The 15,827-nt window shown below is 43.5% G+C and overlaps 5 protein-coding genes across 7 annotated transcripts; 2 read left to right on the top strand and 3 right to left on the bottom strand.

Moving 5' to 3' along the window:
• Window positions 1-558: 558 nt before the first annotated feature.
• Window positions 559-6,082, bottom strand: LOC117569743 (uncharacterized). The gene is made up of 3 exons (XM_034251028.2): window positions 5,417-6,082; window positions 3,068-3,430; window positions 559-3,008 (listed from the first exon to the last, which is right to left on the bottom strand). The coding sequence occupies exons 1-3, from the start codon at window positions 5,648-5,650 to the stop codon at window positions 1,008-1,010; spliced, it is 2,598 nt and encodes an 865-aa protein (XP_034106919.1). The 5' UTR covers window positions 5,651-6,082; the 3' UTR covers window positions 559-1,007.
• Window positions 6,083-6,275: 193 nt separating this feature from the next.
• LOC117569765 (U6 snRNA-associated Sm-like protein LSm5) lies at window positions 6,276-6,848 on the bottom strand. The gene is made up of 3 exons (XM_034251059.2): window positions 6,701-6,848; window positions 6,443-6,639; window positions 6,276-6,380 (listed from the first exon to the last, which is right to left on the bottom strand). The coding sequence occupies exons 1-3, from the start codon at window positions 6,747-6,749 to the stop codon at window positions 6,351-6,353; spliced, it is 276 nt and encodes a 91-aa protein (XP_034106950.1). The 5' UTR covers window positions 6,750-6,848; the 3' UTR covers window positions 6,276-6,350.
• A 166-nt stretch (window positions 6,849-7,014) lies between these two features.
• Window positions 7,015-8,104, top strand: LOC117569759 (THO complex protein 7). Its single transcript, XM_034251052.2, has 3 exons — window positions 7,015-7,120; window positions 7,182-7,305; window positions 7,359-8,104. Exons 1-3 carry the CDS (start codon window positions 7,111-7,113, stop codon window positions 8,044-8,046), a joined length of 822 nt encoding a protein of 273 aa, XP_034106943.1. The 5' UTR covers window positions 7,015-7,110; the 3' UTR covers window positions 8,047-8,104.
• Window positions 8,105-8,186: 82 nt separating this feature from the next.
• LOC117569745 (2',5'-phosphodiesterase 12) lies at window positions 8,187-10,320 on the bottom strand. The gene has a single exon (XM_034251032.2). The coding sequence runs from the start codon at window positions 10,103-10,105 to the stop codon at window positions 8,288-8,290; it is 1,818 nt and encodes a 605-aa protein (XP_034106923.1). The 5' UTR covers window positions 10,106-10,320; the 3' UTR covers window positions 8,187-8,287.
• A 504-nt stretch (window positions 10,321-10,824) lies between these two features.
• Window positions 10,825-15,799, top strand: LOC117569742 (serine/threonine-protein kinase PRP4 homolog). 3 transcript variants are annotated; one of them, XR_004572277.2, is made up of 11 exons: window positions 10,825-10,976; window positions 11,128-11,514; window positions 11,574-12,765; window positions 12,827-13,084; window positions 13,174-13,406; window positions 13,471-13,579; window positions 13,641-14,177; window positions 14,236-14,458; window positions 14,967-15,042; window positions 15,218-15,288; window positions 15,353-15,799. XR_004572277.2 is itself a non-coding variant. In XM_034251025.2 (8 exons), exons 1-8 carry the CDS (start codon window positions 10,957-10,959, stop codon window positions 14,437-14,439), a joined length of 2,940 nt encoding a protein of 979 aa, XP_034106916.1. In that variant the 5' UTR covers window positions 10,825-10,956; the 3' UTR covers window positions 14,440-14,938. The 3 variants fall into 3 exon arrangements, 2 of the variants coding, with proteins under 2 accessions (XP_034106916.1, XP_034106918.1); XM_034251025.2 differs by lacking the exons at window positions 14,967-15,042; window positions 15,218-15,288; window positions 15,353-15,799 and having other exon boundaries at window positions 14,236-14,938; XM_034251027.2 differs by lacking the exons at window positions 13,174-13,406; window positions 13,471-13,579; window positions 13,641-14,177; ... (2 more) ...; window positions 15,218-15,288; window positions 15,353-15,799 and having other exon boundaries at window positions 11,574-11,905; window positions 11,982-12,765; window positions 12,827-12,976.
• Window positions 15,800-15,827: the final 28 nt, after the last annotated feature.

The raw sequence follows: 15,827 nt of genomic DNA, 5'->3' as shown, positions 1-15,827 counted from the left end.
AATTTGGAATTAACTATTTTTCTCTCTTTGTGTTCGTCTGACCTTTTGTTTCTATGCAAACTAGTCTCTCAGTTTTAAAGCTATCTAAATGAAACTTCGGATAATATCATTTTATTTACCAGAATTGGCCAGATCGCTTTACTATATCATATAGCTATCATAAGAACGATTGTTCAAAGATTAATTCGAACAAAATCTACAAGCTATCAATTTGATATATTGTCCTATACGAAATTTTTTCAAAATTTTACTACCATATCGTTCGAATATAAAACTACGAAATTTTCTCAAAATTTGACTACTATATCCTTTGAATATATGTATTTATAAAACTATGCTTCTCTGCAAGGGCGATTTAAGCTTCGGCATGCCAAAGATACACTCTTAGATTTTCAGTGCCCAATCATTGCACACTATAAGTATCACAATGAATAAATTACATTGCTCGATATCAGTATTTCAGATCTATAATTGATCTATATATAATAAATATTTAAGTATACGTATTTATATATAATTGTGATAAAAACAATAACTACATGCATTTTGGTTGTTCATCTTGTTGTTGTTATAAGTATTTCAACTACTTATGTTTTTACTGACGCCAGATCTTAAACCTCTCTTTTAAAATATACGCGTAGCTTTCAGTCTTTAACAAAAATCCGAAAACAAAAATTCGTAACTGCAATGCGTCTAGTTATCGTATATATGTATCGTACTCGTATGTATGTATATCGATCTGGTCCGATTCCTGTGGTAATCGGTAATCGGTAATATGGAATATGTTCTCTTTGGGAAGTGCAAGTTAAAAGTTTAAAAAATTTGGCTGCTAATTATTTCGATGTACAAGTATTCACGGAGTCTCACACTGAATGCTCACATAAGTTTACAAATGAATGATGGATATGTGTCTATATAGTATATATAGTGTATATATTGAGCATTTTATAGCGAGGGCATTCGTTGTGAACTCCGCTCCAAAAGACGGTTGATCAAATAGACACGCTTTACAGTCGCGTCGCCTCCGATACTGTGGACACATCGCAACCATTATTCGATGGCGTCGTCTGGTGGGGCTGCTGACCCACTGAGATGCCCACATCGGCCGTGGGTCTGGGCAGATGCGAATAATAACCCATTTGACAGGTGTTGTGATGCGACAACTTCTGATTCTGGCTCAACTGATATTGAGCTGCCTTCAACGCCTGTTGCTGCTGCGGCGTCAGACAATCGCATGCAGCCAGCAACTGCTCCGTGGACTTGGCTGTGATCGTTGTGGTCGTGGTGGTTGTTAGCTCACCCACAAACTCAGTGGGTGGCGGTGCATAGTTCTCCACATCGCCGTAGGTGGAGAAACGTCCATAGGGATTGCGACGGGGCATCGAATGACGTTGCTGGGCCAGCTGCAGCTTGACGGGTGGCGTCATGGCCACCGTATCAAGATAACCATAGCCATAGCCTTGGCCGACGAGCGCTTTGTTGGCCAGATTATCCCACGACTTGGGCTTCTGCACATAGGTCATGGTGTTGGGATAGATCTGGGACGGTTGCATCTGTGTGGTGGTCACATGATAATGCTGCTGCTGCTGTTGCTGCTGATGATGATGATGAGCATGCACATGTGGATGCGGCTGCTGTTGTTGCTGCATCTGTTGCTGCAACTGTTGCTGTTGAGTTGGCTGCTGTTCGTACGATTGACGCGACTTGGTCGACTGCTGACGCGATGCTTGCTGCGCTGCGTCGCTCTTGGGATCCCAGAACAGTGTGTCCGTGCTGATGGAGGTGGTATAGGAGGCGGAATCCGCTGGCGCAAACTCACTCGACGTACACGAGTGCAGACTGCAATGGCTGGCCAAACCGGAGGCCAGATCAAAGTAACGCGAACGCACGCTTCCCGCCTGGGATTGCGTTTGCGAATGCGCTTGAGGGGTTTGATGATGGTAATGATGATGCGACTGCGTTGCCGGCTGCGTCTGATCATGCCGATGCCTGTGATGATGGTGATGATGATGATGTCCCCCCGTCGGCCGCTCAGCGGCAATCGACTTGGCCTCCATTGCACTGGGTGAGGCATGCTGTTGTTGAGTCTGTGAATTGCCACGCGAGGCGGCGGAGTGTTTGCTCTCGGAACGCTCGCGTTCACGATGCTTGTGCTTGTGCACATGCTCCTTGTGCTGGCGATGGCGACGCCTGCTGGGCACACACTGCGTATCGCAGCAGGGACTGGCCAAATCGTAGGCATCGAGGCTAACGTTGTCGCCATTATTGTGCGACTTTTCGACTGACTTATCGGAAGACTTCCAGCGAAAGTGACCCACACAGGGATTGCACGAGTGTCCGGCATGACAATGCTTTGACTTCTCCAACTTTGGCGGCTTCGCAGGCGGCTTGTGCTTCTCACAGGTCCTCGGTGGTGGCGCCGGTGGCTTCACTCCACCACCGCCCCCGCCACCTGCGCTGGCGCTGTGATACTGCTGCGTGGTGCTCGCCGTCCCCTGACTCGCTGTATTCGTGTCCAGCGATTCGGTCCGCTGCATCATATAATGTTGCTGCTGTTGCTGTTGCTGCTGTTGGGTGGCCTGGTGATCGATGCTGCTGCTGCTGCGCTGCAAACCAATCACACCGCCCTCAATATAGTTGTCCGCATTGCCGTGCGTTGTGGGTCGCAGCACATAGCGATATGTGGGATCCAGATAGTGATAGGTGAGCATAAATTGCGCTGGTGGCGGTATTATTATCGGTTGCTGACGCATTGCCAAATTGGGTACATCCTCCGTGGACAGTGCGGGGCGATAGAAACCCGCCTCGACTGCCGTTGACTCTGTGGGTGAGATGCCTTCAGCATCGCTGGGCGAAGTGTTGGCATTCGCCTTTTTGCGTGCCGGCAAACTGTGCGTCTTCCACTTGCCCTCGAGCAGCTCACGTTCACGGAGATGCACACGCTCCAGCTCGTTCATCTTCTGCTGCAACAAGGTCTGAAGCTGTATGTAGCGCATATGCAGATCCACCTAGAAGCGGAAGAAAATTCAGTTAAGTAATCCCCGACAAGAAATCTTCAGTAATTAACCTTTCGCACACAATCCTCGAAGAGCACAACCATGCGCATCCTCATGTCGCACTTCTTGATAAACTCCACAATGGTCTTGTGATCAGCCTTCTCCATATCGTTGCCATTGATCGAGAGTATCACATCGCCCTCCCGCATCCCAGCCCGATACGCTGGGCCACCGTATTCCACATAGTCCACATAGGTAATCATCTCCAGCTCCTCGTCGCATTTGTAATGGATGCCATAGCTTTGCAGGGTGAAGCCATAGGAATCGTTCTTCTTCTCCACAATGATGGTGCGACGTCGTCGATCCTCATCCGGCTTGGAGGCCAGAAAGCGTTCCGACTTGTAGCGTCCAAGGATGTGTGTGGACTTCGACAACTGAAAAAAACGGACAAAAAGCATGTTAATTAAAGAGCTGTGCGGCTATTTAACCAAGATGTGGCACACCAAATTGCCCCCAGCTGTAGCATTAAAATGATGTTTGTCCAACCCAGTCGCTAGTTTTCCCATGAATACGCTATGAGCAGGCAACACTTTCACTGGGCATCCTCGGGGGCATCAACGGAGCCAAGACAATAGGCAACGGCAAACAAGTTGCCCACAAAACTAAACACACATTACAGATAAACAGACAGCGCCACCGAGCGAGAAGAAGCCTCGGCCTTTCATTAATCCTTTATTGCTTCAACTGGGAAACGGGAAAAGAGGCGAAAAGGAGAAAGTGTGCAACAGCAGGAGGTAGAGCAGGGAAGGGGCAGCAACAGCAGACACTAGACGAGTAGGAAGTGGCTTGCACTTTGTGATGGCCGCTTTTAAAGCTATTCAGCCAAATGATGGCAAATTAAATGCAAATGTCTAAGCTCCTTGTCTGTGGTCGCCCGTGGACACAGTGATCAACTGCACAGAGCGCACTGTATGTACAGTGGTGTCTATGCTTACAGTGGTGTCTATGGATGTTTGTGTGATATTAATATTATAAAAGCTTTAAGATTGAGATGAAATGATAAAGGGGAGTATAACAAAATTTAGAAAGTAGGATATGGAAAATGTGAGATACATATATAGTAAAGAAAGAGAAAGCGGGAGAATGAGAAAAAAAAGACGAAAAGGAGAAAGTGTTAAGGAAATAGAAAGGCCGAATAAGAAAATGAGAGAATAATACAGAAAAGTCAAACTATGAAGAGGAAGACATATTTATAAAGACTCACGAAAGGGAAAAAAAACAGAGGAATATAGAAAAAGAAATTAAAAAGATAAATTTGAAACCAAAAATTGTAGAATGATAGAAGACAAAAAAGTATAGCACAAATTATAGGTACGAAGAAAGGGCAAGATATTCATACATATAATATATACAGATATATGTATGTATTGGAAGAAAGAAACAACAAAATAGAAAATAGTAAACCTAATAAAAATAACTATGTGAGAAAGGAAAACTAAAAAAAAAATAATAAAAATTATTAAAAGGTAACCCAGTAAAACAAAAGAGACCCGAATAATCAGATTGACAGAAGTCAGAGTGGTCGAAAGCAAAGGTGGTGAGCAAAATAGAGAGTGATGACATAAGAAGAGACATTATCTAGATAACCAAATGAGGTAAGAATTTATGACAAAAACATTTAATTAGTCATATATTTGCTTTACCCTGACTATAATACCCCTTCAACACCTACACAGGGTATAAAAATGTCATAAATTCATAATTGAATTAAAAAGTTGAACAAGAAGTGTGGTTTTAACTTGAGGTTGGGGTTACGATGTTGGGGTCAGGGTGAATGAGAATGTGTATGGCTACTTCCGGGGCATTGAATAATTTAAAGCTGATCGGCGGGGCGCAGCTAGCGTTAGCTTTGTTGACGGTTGATGGTTGATGGTTGGCCATGTGCCTGACGAAGCGTAAACTCCATTCATTGGCAATGAGCCGAGCAAAGAGGTTAAACAGCTGAGGAGGTTTTCACCCACACTCCAGAGTGCGATAAAAGCCACCACCAACGTTCACGATGGGGCATATACAATATATGCAGAGCGAGAGAGCGATATGGCGACGACAACGACGACGGCTGGCCAAACACCAAACACCACCCAACAGCCCCTACTTACAAAACAAGCAGCAGTCATCACCCACCAAGCAACCACCCACGAACCACCCACCCACCACCATCAATGCCACACGCCACAAGACAATTTCAATTGAGCCAACGCTGCAGGACATCGCATTATGACTCAATAACCAACAGCCACCCAAGACCAAGCCCAAATCCAAACCCAAACCCAAGCCCAGGCTTGACATTATATTTCCCTCCCCACCTCACCACATTTTCAATTACAATTTCCATTTCAATTATAATGTCAGCCACATACCTGCGTATACTCAAGCTCCTCATCGCTGGCATCGAGACTCTTGTGATGAAACTTGAGGCGACCCAAGCTGCCCGTTCCATTGACATAGTGCGACGTCGGTGGCTGCTGCAGGTTGCAGGCGGCCGCAATGAGGCTGCCCACCGAGGTGGCATTGGACACCGAGATGGAGACGGCAGCTGCTGTGGTGGCGGCACTGCTCGCCGCCGTTGCAATGCTTTGGCAGCTGCTGCTCATCGCCTCGTCTTGCCTGTCTTATTGATTTCTTCACGCAGTCATCATCTTAGCAAAGTCCAAAAATTTAATGTGCTTTGTGCAAATCCTTTAGACAAAGACCGAGACCGACAAAAGCCAACAAAAACCGACCGCAACAGATACCGACAAAAATTTCACTTGACTTTGAATGCAGCCAAAAAAAAAAAAAAAAACCGACACGAGACTCGAAATTCTGAATTGAACTGAACTGAAGTGTGCTCAGTTCAAGCGCGCCGCAAGTTGTAATTACAATTAGTCATAGCTGTATATTATTACATTGACCAAATTGCCATGATTATATTTTGTTGTTGATGAAAAAGTTTTTCCATATTCGTATCGTGTGGGTTTCCGCTTCGTTTGTTCCACTTCCGTTCGAGTTTCGAGCCGTACTGAAACTGTGACCATTCCAACAAAAAAAGTTAAAAGAGCAGCACACACGGGAGAACATGCACCCAGAACATTACCGTTAGTGCGAGTACTTTTATTTATGGCACATGTTGACTGTTGGCCGTTGCATAGTAAAAGCGCGCGCTCAAAATTGGAAAGCGCATGCGCGGTGTTGCCACCTAATTAACATCGCAACCACTGGCAATCTTTTAAAAAAGCCTACATATGTTTTTTGTTTCCGAAATGTTTTTATTAAAAGCTTACAATATATGTATGTATGTATGGAAAGTTGTTCTTATTCGGCCAGCTCGCCGCCAGGCACCAACTGCAAGGAAATTGTTTATATTTATACAAGAAACTTATATGCTGATTTCATTGCGAACCTACCATTGTTATGTTGTTGCCATTGAGCAGAATCTGATCCAATTTGGTGATGCGGCGTCCATCAGGCGTGTTTTCGTATTCCGTAACATCGTCCAGCAGCATGTTGACGAAATCATCGAATCCCAAAAGCGTTCCCACCATTTCCTTGTCATTCTTCATGATGATGTGAATTCTAGAGCCGATGCATTTGTCCACCAATTCTGCCGGTAGCATTTATTGTTGAAGTTACAAGATAGTTTGAATTAATGTTTAACCGCTTACCTAATGGCATAAGCGTGGAGATATTTGCGGGCGGCGGTACGGCAGTCATTTTTCGAAAATTAAACAAACAATTTCTACTAAATAAATGCAGAAGCAGCTAAACACATGCGAATGTTTACAATTTATCGATAAGCTGCCGCAAACGTTTGCATTCCAGAAGGTTGCCACCGTGGTTTAATTTGTTGCTACTAATATTAAATGCATATTTTCTACTTAATTGAATTTGTGTTGTCCTTTTATTTTTATTTTTGATAATTACAAACAAATTAACTAATTTAAAAAGCTTACCTTTAACTTCGTTCGCTTTGTTGTGGCAGTCGGGATGTCTCTTATCGATAACTACAAATAATTTTGTATCGATTACAGCAGCCGGTGTTTTGTTTACAATTCATAAAGAATTATTGTTAGCAATGAACGACGGTAAACAATTAATTTGTAACTTAAACACTATTATTTCCACTCTAATAACGTATCTTAATAGAGGAAATTATAAAACAACGGCTGCTGATTGACGGCGATGGCACAGGCGAAGACCGCAGGCTCAACATGCTTTTGAAGCAGTTTCTGAAATGGGCCAACTCCAAAAATGATTCCCCCGAAACCAAGTAAGTAAATTAGCAATAATGAATACACAATAGCTAACAATTGTGGGTTGCAGCCAAATAATGTACGATCGCCTTATGGCGCAATTGGCCCAATGTCAATTTGCTGCCATGAAAAATGTGCACACCCTAAATATGATCAAGGAGGAGCAGGAAAACTACAGCAAACTGGCTGAAAAGCACAAGGAAAGCATTGAAATGGCCAAGGAGGAGATTGAGGGCAGTAAGAAGGAGCTGATCGTGGCCAAGGAAATACGCAAGAATAAAATGGAGTACGATTTGCTCGCCTCTCTTATTGAGGAGCAACCGGATCGCAAAGGCACCGAGAAACAAATTGAAACCATCAAAAAGGAGATTGATAAATTGACGCAGAAGAAGCTAAAGATGGAGCATAAATTTGAGAAACGTCGCAACGATTTCACTCTACTCATGTACACAATACATGAATTGGAGCAGCAACTAGAAGATGGAAACAGTTCAGGATCGTCGTCATCGTCCAGTGAAAGCGATGCCGCATCCGTAAACAATGACAATAATGGCATAATGGAGGTGAGCGACGAAGACGACGATGAGTTGAACAGCATGAGTCCCACCAAATTTGATAGCAATCGTGGCAATGTCAAAGAAAACTCGGCATCAACAGAAAACTCCAAGGAACCCATTTCAATGTCTGTTGATGAAGATGCTGTGCTAGAGCTGAGTATTGAAAAGGATGATCACGACGAAGTGGCTGTGGCCAGTTAAATCATGTACAAAACAAAACAATTAAAATACAACTTTATATATTCAGTTTGTATATTAACTAGAGACTATTTGTTGAGCACAGGTTGAAATGCTTGATAAAGTTTTCATTTTCAATTCATCTTAAAGGTAAACCCCATCTTATTGCACAATCAATTATCGTAAACTACGTTGTAGAATTATATTTTCTATATATGTATTTGTGCATTGTGAGAGTTAAGTAAAATTGCGACAAAGTTAGCAATCAATTGCTTGACTTAAATTTAAGATCAGCCACCAATGAAACATGATCTGATGGAAAAGTAACCGAAGGTATAGCTTCATTGGCACTCAGCTCCTCGACCGATGGCAGCGGCACCGATTGTAGCAAGTCAAAGGAGTCGCTTTGGTAGAATATGTAATCCAAGCAAGCAGCGAAGAGCGTTGTGTAGTTGGTAAACTCTGGCGTGCCGCAGGCCGAGACCATTTTAAATGATTGTCGCAACTCCACATCCTTGACCGCCTCCTCCTGATTGCTGCTCCAGTCTACAAAGTTGCTATCGACAAACTGTTCCGTCATCAATTTATAAATGCCGCATTCAGGCACACTATTAAAATCGCCGCAAAATATGAGACCAATATTTTGGGGATCTGATATGCCGTGCTCTTTGATGGCCTGCTTGTAGATGTGCTCCACAAAGATCAGCGAGAATCCAATCTGCAGTAAACGGATGTGATCAGCATCGGGATGGAAATACAAATGTGTATTCGCGACCATCACATAACGTTTAGTTCCCTTCAGCTGGAACAAACACAACTGTAGTGTTGTGGATCGATCACAGATGCGAGTAGCTAGCTGCTCGTTGTGCTTAATCTTCTGCCAGAGCGGTGCAAAGATGGGCAGACTGCTGATGTTGTCACCCAAGTGCAGCACATAAGTGTTTAACAATTCAAAGCGCGATGTGCGATAGAACAAAGCGATGCCCTCGGCCACTTTGCCTTTGGGTGTCATGATGCCCTGGAAATCTTCGGCAAGCACTGGCTGCAAATCGTAATCAAAGATCTTAATGTCCACCTCCTGCAGACACAACAAATCCGCATTGTAGCCAATTAATTCTTTGATGAATAGCTGCTTGCGATAATCAATCTTCAAGTTTGCTGGCGCACAGTAGGGAAATAGCGTCTTCCGCGCATAGTCGCCATCCGCATACAAATCTGCCAGCAGATTGTAGCTGACCACACGAATCTCTGCAGGATTGCTGAGTGGCTTTTTAGTATATTGCTGGCGTAGTTCGTAGGGACAATTTTGTGGTCCCGCCTGCACAGGGGATGTGGTTACATACTCAACAGGTGGCCCATAGACGCCATGTTCATTGCCAGGTGTCACCACCAGCTTTAGATAGTAATCAATGTCTTCCTCAGTCAGCTGGTAAATCAATCCCTCGCTGCAAGGTGTCCACTCCGCTTTAGTCGAGTTGGGCTTCAGCGTCTTGTACCATTGTGCTTTGGAATGCTGTCGCGTGGCAAACTGCAGTTGCAGCTTGAGGGGATACACGAGAAACCCAGCCATTATGGAGCTGGGTAATTGAAGACCAGCAACCCATGGCTGATTGAACACAATGTCCAGTGACTGGTCTATCACACGCAGCTCAAGTCCTTGCGATATGTCCGACAACAGTTCGTTGAATGTAATGCCAGCAATGCTCTCCACGCAATCCTTGCGATGCAGTGCAACCACAATCTCCTCTTGAGTCTGTGGAGCAGTTGGCACTGCTTCCTCAGATTTCTTGGATTTCTTTTTGCTGCGCTTATTTACCTCCTTTTCAATGTTGTTGCGTATCCGGATCAGGGCCTCATCGATGCATTCGTCCATGCGGCGACAGAAATTAAAGTCACGATCAACTTTGAGCGCTTCGTTAGCATAACGAAAAGTGATGTGAAGTTCCTGCGTGTCTTGGGCATTGCGGAGATAAACTTTATCCATGTCGAAGGATTTGCGTTGGGAGCGGGTTGAGAATGCAGAGAAACGTATTTGTTGTTGGATTAAACGTTGCGCACAGCGATTAATAAGTTTGGCGAGCATTAATCCAGCTAATCTCAATGGCACCTTGCACGTGGTGATCAAATACAGGGAATACGTATTGAATTCTTATTCCCCACATTAAGTTAAGTGGTTTTCACTTATATTATTTAATTTGCTTATTGCAACCAAACAAAATGTGTTTTTGCTTCATCAGCAGCACAGAGTTTGTTGAACTTCTGCCCAGTTTTGCACCAGTGTGCACAGCTGATTCTAGTACTTTTGGCTCAAAGGGTGGCAACCTTGAGAGCACTAACAGCTGAAGTGTGAAATAAAGCTGGTTAGTTAACGAGCCAATACGAATATAATTATTGGGTAACATATTATTCTTAAAACCAATTACAAAAATAAAGCTGACACCCTTTTTTAATATAACGAACTATTTAAAATTGGCTGAATAATATACATTTACAATATTAGCTGCATTAAGAAAGCCAATAAGAAAATATTTGCGGATTCGTTTGAATACAGCGATAGGGGTGGGCAAAGTTCAAACTCGCAGATATCGGTCGTGTTCATGTATTCATAGCCTGTATCGATAGGATAGATATTTTAAAAATAAATATTACAATATAGCTTTATGTTGATGTAAACGACGATTTAACGAATCAAAATTGCCTTTTCGATATTCTTCGAGCTTCAAGCTACTGCCATTCATATACCAATCTAGGGTTCACGCATCATCTATCGCTGCAAACGAGAGTGCTATCGATGTTTCTCCACCACTAAAGTGATTACAAACAAACGTATAAGTAGGGAGATGTACAAAATTTGAGCACCAAAAAATATTAATTAAAACTATATTTAATACAAAACGAGTGCACGTGCAAGCCATTGGCATCCAACTCTTAAAAATGACAAGCGACGAGAAAAGGTGAGTTCATAGGGAAACCAAAACGAAACGCACAAAAAAAAAAGAACTACAAAACTTGCAGAGTAGAGCTTTGTGAGGTTATGTAGCTGTGTGTGTGTGTATGTGTGTTGTGTGTGTATATTAATTTGTGGCTCTTTTTATTGGGGAGCAGTTACGACTCCAGCGACAACAGTGAGGCAGAGGAACGTCGCAGTGCCAAGCATAAAAAGTCGAAAAAGCACAAGAAACATAAGAAGTCATCCTCTGCCGACAATAAAGTGCACAAGAAGCACAAAAAATCAAAGAAGCGCCATCGTCATCATAGCGAATCCTCCAATGCATCCGACAACAAACAACGAAACTCCAGCAGTCAAAGTCAAAGTCTTAGCAGTAAATTTACTGAAATAATGCAGAAAAATGGTGGTGATTTCCGTATCATAAAGCCTAATATGCAAACGGATCCATGCAGTTTAGTCGAGGAGATCACCAAGACCATACAGAACAAAGTGATGACTGTGCCCGTGCTAGAAGTGGCTAGCTCTGGTAGCGAAAGTGAAGTGTAAGTATTGCTATAATCCATGTATATGAATTAGAAATTAATGCGCGTTTTGTGTGCAGTCCCATGGATGTGGTTAGTCCGGTCATAGACCCCAAACTGGAGGATGAGCTCAATCTGGAGGAACTGATGAAGCAAAAGGCTCTGTTACAGGCACGTCTGGGCGCCTACATGTCCGACACCGAGTGCGATGAATCTCGCTCCAATTCGGTGTTGGTCAAACGCAACTCACGTGACGAGGACAACGGCGAGCGTCGCCGACAGCAACAACAGCCGAGGGAGCAGCATCATCAGCAGACCAAATTGGCAGCTAGTGAGGCGCCGTCGAAGCGCAGGCTAAATTCCTCCTCCAACTCCTGCGCGCAGTCTGCAGCACCGCTGGCAACTGCAACTAGTAAACATGTTAATAATCAACAAACTAACATCCATAACTCAAACGAATCCGATGTTATATTATTGGATGATTCTAGCGGTGGCCAGCGCACACCTTCGCCCACACCGGACAAGCGACGACGTCATGCCTCGCCGCCGCCCCACTCCCTACCCGCCTCTGCCCATCCCCGAAGCCGTACACGCGATGAACCGCCACCAGCTGCAGCCAGCAGTCGTAATCATCGAGATGCGGGACGTGAACGACGCTCCCGTGAGCGTATGCCTCGCGAACAACGCAGTCGCACACCACGCCGTCGTCTGGAGCAGCAGCAGCAGCAGCATAATCGCGGTGACCAGCGGCGCCATCATCAAGAGTACAATCGCAATATGGAGGATTTGCGACAGGAGATCAATCGTGACAAGCAGCGCGAGAGACGCGAGCAAAGCCGCGAACGTGACAGACGACCCAGCGACAGAGAACACAATCGTCAGCCAGCGGAGCAGCGTGGCGGACGGCCCAGGGAGCGTGAACGAGAGCGGGAACGGGAACGCGATCGTTGGAACCGACCGCGTTCGCATAGCCGCAGTAAGTTTGAATCTGATAGGCGACGCGAGCGTGAGCGTCAACTGGAGCAGGATCGTGATGGAGACCGTGGCGCTGCTCGTGGTGGTGCTGGGCGTGGAGCACGTGGCTCGGGCAATGGCGTGGGTGCTGGAGAGCGTGATCGCTACAAAGGCTCGCTTAGTGAGGGGCAGAAGCAGCACGATAAAGAGAGCAGCGACGAGGAAAATGAAAGCTTTGACATTGACATTAATGAGGATGACGATGACGAGGAGCGCATTATTGAGCTACGACGCAAACAACGCGAGGAGCTGCTAAAGGTATTTGAATCAAATCTCAAATCATGTTGAATTCCCTATTTTTAACTATGTTTACATGCAGAAACTGGGTAGCAATGATCAGGAATCGCGAACAACAAGTCCAACGCCACGCAAATCTAATTCCTACGAGTCGAGAAGCACATCGCCAGTGTCATCGCGAGTCGATCGCTCGCAGCGCACACCAACGCCAACGCTTAGGGATAAGGTGGAGGAAGAAGAGGAGGAGCCACAGCTCAATGCAGCCAAGAACAGCGCTGTCAAGGAGAAACGCAACGATTGGGATATGTTTGCCGATCAGGATGTGGATTCCAATTTTGATGTGAGTCGCAGGCTTGTAAATGTCACGCCTAAACACACAATTCAACAAGAAACCGTTGTTAAAACTTCAACTCCTTTCATTTCCCACAGTCACCAAGCACAATTGTGCAGAACAAGCATCAAAACGAGAATCCCGCCTTGACGGACAATTGGGACGATGCCGAGGGTTATTATCGTGTGCGCATTGGCGAGGTGCTTGACAACCGCTATCTTGTCAGCGGCTATACCGGACAGGGTGTCTTCAGCAATGTGGTGCGTGGTCGCGATCAAGCTCGTGGTGCCGCCAATGTTGCCATCAAAATCATACGCAACAACGAGATCATGTAAGTGGTTGTTGAATGGGTGCATTAACCTCATCTATGCTAAACCTACCCTTTCTTCCAATAGGCACAAAACTGGTCTACGTGAACTGGAAGTACTGAAGAAACTGAACGATGCCGATCCCGACGATCGTTTTCACTGTCTGCGTCTGTATCGCCACTTCTTTCACAAACAGGTGCGTATGCAAATACATTTTATAAAAAAAACTACTATAACTTTTCATTCCATCTCTTAAGCATCTCTGCATGGTATTCGAGCCGTTGGCAATGAATTTGCGTGAGGTACTTAAAAAGTATGGCAAGAATGTGGGACTTCACATCAAGGCAGTGCGCAGCTACACACAACAATTGTTTTTGGCCCTCAAGCTGCTGAAGAAAACGGGCATTCTGCATGCGGACATTAAGCCCGATAATATTCTGGTCAATGAGAATAATCTCATATTGAAACTTTGCGATTTTGGCTCTGCGTCGGGCATCAGTGAAAATGAAATTACACCGTATTTGGTGTCACGTTTCTATCGTGCACCCGAGATTATATTGGGCATACCATATGACTATGGAATTGATACGTGGTCAGCTGGTTGTACCATCTATGAGCTGTACACGGGCAAGATCTTGTACAGTGGCAAAAGCAATAATCAGATGCTCAAGTTCTTCATGGATGTCAAGGGTAAAATACCCAATCGTATTGTGCGCAAGGGTCAGTTTAGAGAGCAGCATTTTGATCAAAGCTGCAATTTCCTCTATCATGAAATTGACAAACTAACCGAGCGGGTAAGTAGACCTCAAATTATCGATGAGATAATCCCTTTAAACCAACTATGTTTTGCAGGAAAAGATTGTGGTAATGCCCGTTGTCAAGCCAAGCCGCAATCTACAGCAGGAACTGATTGCCGATCAGAATCTGCCCGATGATCAGCACCGAAAGGTGACACAACTGAAAGATCTGCTGGAGAATATGTTTGCTCTTGATCCGGGCAAGCGTATTTCGCTAAATCAGGCGCTAATGCATCCATTTATACAGGAGAAAATGTAGATGAGACAACAGAATAAACGTAATTCAATATTTCCTAGACCGTAAGAAATTTCGTTAGCGATATTAGTTAAAAAGTTATCGTTATTAAAAAAAAAGAAGCAAAACAAAACAAAAAAAGAAAAACTTCATCGAACTCCAAATACCACTCTCACCCCAAAAACATATATAAACAAACAAAAAAAGAATATATAAACTACAATTACTATATATACAAATATGATATATATATGCTGACAATGTATATAAGTTCAAGTGGTTTTTGTTGTGAAGCGAATTGTCATAAGCGAATAAGATTGTTATGTGTGTGCGTGCGCTTACAAACTAAGTATAATACTTTTAATACAATATATACTATCTATATATATGCATGAATGTAAAAAAAAGAAACTCCCACATACCAATTTATTATCACACACACACACTCTTTCAAACCACACACTCACACACACATACAATATATATAATAGAACATCTATAGAGTATGCCTTGACTGGAGAAATTGTTATTAATATTCAATACCATTTCAGTGGAACTGCAATTGATCCAATAATGATCACGTCCATGCGGAGCAGCCACGACAGTTCAGAGCAGTTGAACCAACTGGTAATAATTTATTTTTGGGTGCAAAATCAGTTAATAATAACCCAATGCTATCAGCGCCAGTTTTCCTATATGTATATTTATTTATTTTCTTTTTTTCGTTTATCATTTACTTTTCCTACCCTGATTCGATCAAAAATCACAACATTTAATGCTGTTATTTTCTCTGAACTTGCAGCTACTTGGCGAAAATGCCTTGTGGAAAAGTGCGCGCGCGTCTTGAAACTTGAGACATTCCCACGTCGGGGCGTAAGTTGTATGATCTGATCAAATCGCGTGATTTACTTAGCATCCTTATTGTATTTCTCAATAGGTAACCGGGAAGAGCTTGAACAAACTTGAAAAAGCAAAGCAAAAGCAAATCAGGTAAAGTATTTTCCCATGACTAACAATATCCATATAGTCTGTTTCAATGAGTTATTAAAAATATTGAAATTATGTTTGAAAATGTATCCACAAAAAAATGCTTAAAAAGTAAATTGGATAGCATATTATTATACGATCTTTCCGCTATATATAATATTTATATTTCTTTTTATTTCAATCGATTTATAAACCTATGTTCGTTTCTTGTCTTTGTCCACTAACAATTTTTAAATATCGTTGAAGAAAAGCAAATGAAATGAATATGAAAATATGGTGACCGGGGGATACGTTCTTCCTCAACAGTAGAGATTACTGTCATGCTCTTTTGGTCTAAGTCTACAAGGACAAGACTTCTAGAAACGAGTTTCGAATATTTTTGATTGGTTTTCGGGTGTTTAATACAAAGTCAACTTTTTATTTTA

The sequence above is a fragment of the Drosophila albomicans genome, chromosome 3 (assembly GCF_009650485.2).
Source record: "Drosophila albomicans strain 15112-1751.03 chromosome 3, ASM965048v2, whole genome shotgun sequence".
NCBI lineage: Eukaryota > Metazoa > Arthropoda > Insecta > Diptera > Drosophilidae > Drosophila > Drosophila albomicans.
This window is presented reverse-complemented; position numbering and strand designations above follow the sequence as displayed.